Genomic DNA, 1,129 nt, shown 5'->3' with positions numbered 1-1,129 from the left:
CCCGCGCGGTCTCGCATCTGCCCCGCCCCCTCCCCACCGTCACGCGGAATGCAGGGTGCAACCCGCGAGCCTGGGGGGGAATCTCGCCTTGAGCCTTGAAGCTTAGCGCGGGAATTTATGTAGGAGGGCTGGGTGAACAGAAGCAGCGCGTGACGTGACGTCACGGACCACTGCGCCATCAGCTGATCCCTGGTGGCGCGACGGTGATGATTGAGACTTCCGTTTTCGATCGGGTGGGGGGGCAGATGCGGCCATCGTAGCACTACCCTGACGAGGGTGTCATGCCCCTGAAAATTAGCATGAGCCACGGCTGTTGTAATAATAGTTGTTTTCAATGGCTCCCCTAGCCGCCGGCTAGTGTCCCCTGAGATAAGGCAGTTTGGGGGGAACTCCTTTACTTGTGCTACTCCCAGCTAGCTGAAGTACTCAAGGCAGCTGTTACATTAACGAGCCAGATAAAGGTTCCTTGTTCCCGGGCATCCTTCCCAGTTCGGCGCTGGCCCTCGAGCTCACCCCGTCCCTGTGCTCCTCCCCCCAGTGCCCCGCCAAACCTCCCCTATGCGTGTGTGCTTCGAATCGCTGTGCTTCGCGTCGCAGCGGCCGAGGGACGAGGACGACGCCGAAGCAACGGGGCAGTCCCAGAGCCGGGCCCACAGCCGGGCCGGGGGCGCCCAGGCCGGCAGCGGGTCCCAGGGGCGCTCGCCCCCTCAGCAGCCCAAGCGGACGTCGGCCTTCGTCGTCGTGGACAGCATGGGGTCGGTCCAGGAGCTGCAGGCGCTGCTCGCCGACAAGGAGGCGCGCATCGCGGAGCTGGAGGCCGCGCTGCGCAAGCGCGACGACGACATGGTGCAGCTGCGCTCGCACCTCGACAAGTTCCAGTCCGTGTTCCCCTACTCGTACACGCAGATCAACAACAACCTGAGCGCGCCGTCGTCGCCCAGCGGCCCGCCCTCGCCCGCGGCCCCGGGGCTCACCACCCCCACGGGGCCGCGGCCGCGCAAGCAGCGCGCGCAGGGCATCTCCGCCGAGCCGTGGAACGACGAGCTGGACCTGCAGGACTTCCCCACCATCGAGAAGAGCGACAGGTGAGTCAGCAGCGCGGGGGTGTGGCAGTATGGGGGGAGGGGGG

General features: G+C 66.3%; 1 protein-coding gene across 1 annotated transcript; it reads left to right on the top strand.

The window, feature by feature from the left end:
* Nucleotides 1-9: 9 nt before the first annotated feature.
* Nucleotides 10-1,089, top strand: LOC127748750 (cGMP-dependent protein kinase, isozyme 2 forms cD4/T1/T3A/T3B-like). Its single transcript, XM_052263509.1, has one exon. The coding sequence runs from the start codon at nt 559-561 to the stop codon at nt 1,087-1,089; it is 531 nt and encodes a 176-aa protein (XP_052119469.1). The 5' UTR covers nt 10-558.
* Nucleotides 1,090-1,129: the final 40 nt, after the last annotated feature.

Source organism: Frankliniella occidentalis, unplaced genomic scaffold, assembly GCF_000697945.3.
Source record: "Frankliniella occidentalis isolate FOCC.00 unplaced genomic scaffold, Focc_3.1 Scaffold12, whole genome shotgun sequence".
In the NCBI taxonomy this organism is placed as follows: domain Eukaryota; kingdom Metazoa; phylum Arthropoda; class Insecta; order Thysanoptera; family Thripidae; genus Frankliniella; species Frankliniella occidentalis.
The sequence above is the reverse complement of the archived record's forward strand: the minus strand, read 5'-3'. Positions and strand labels throughout refer to the sequence as shown.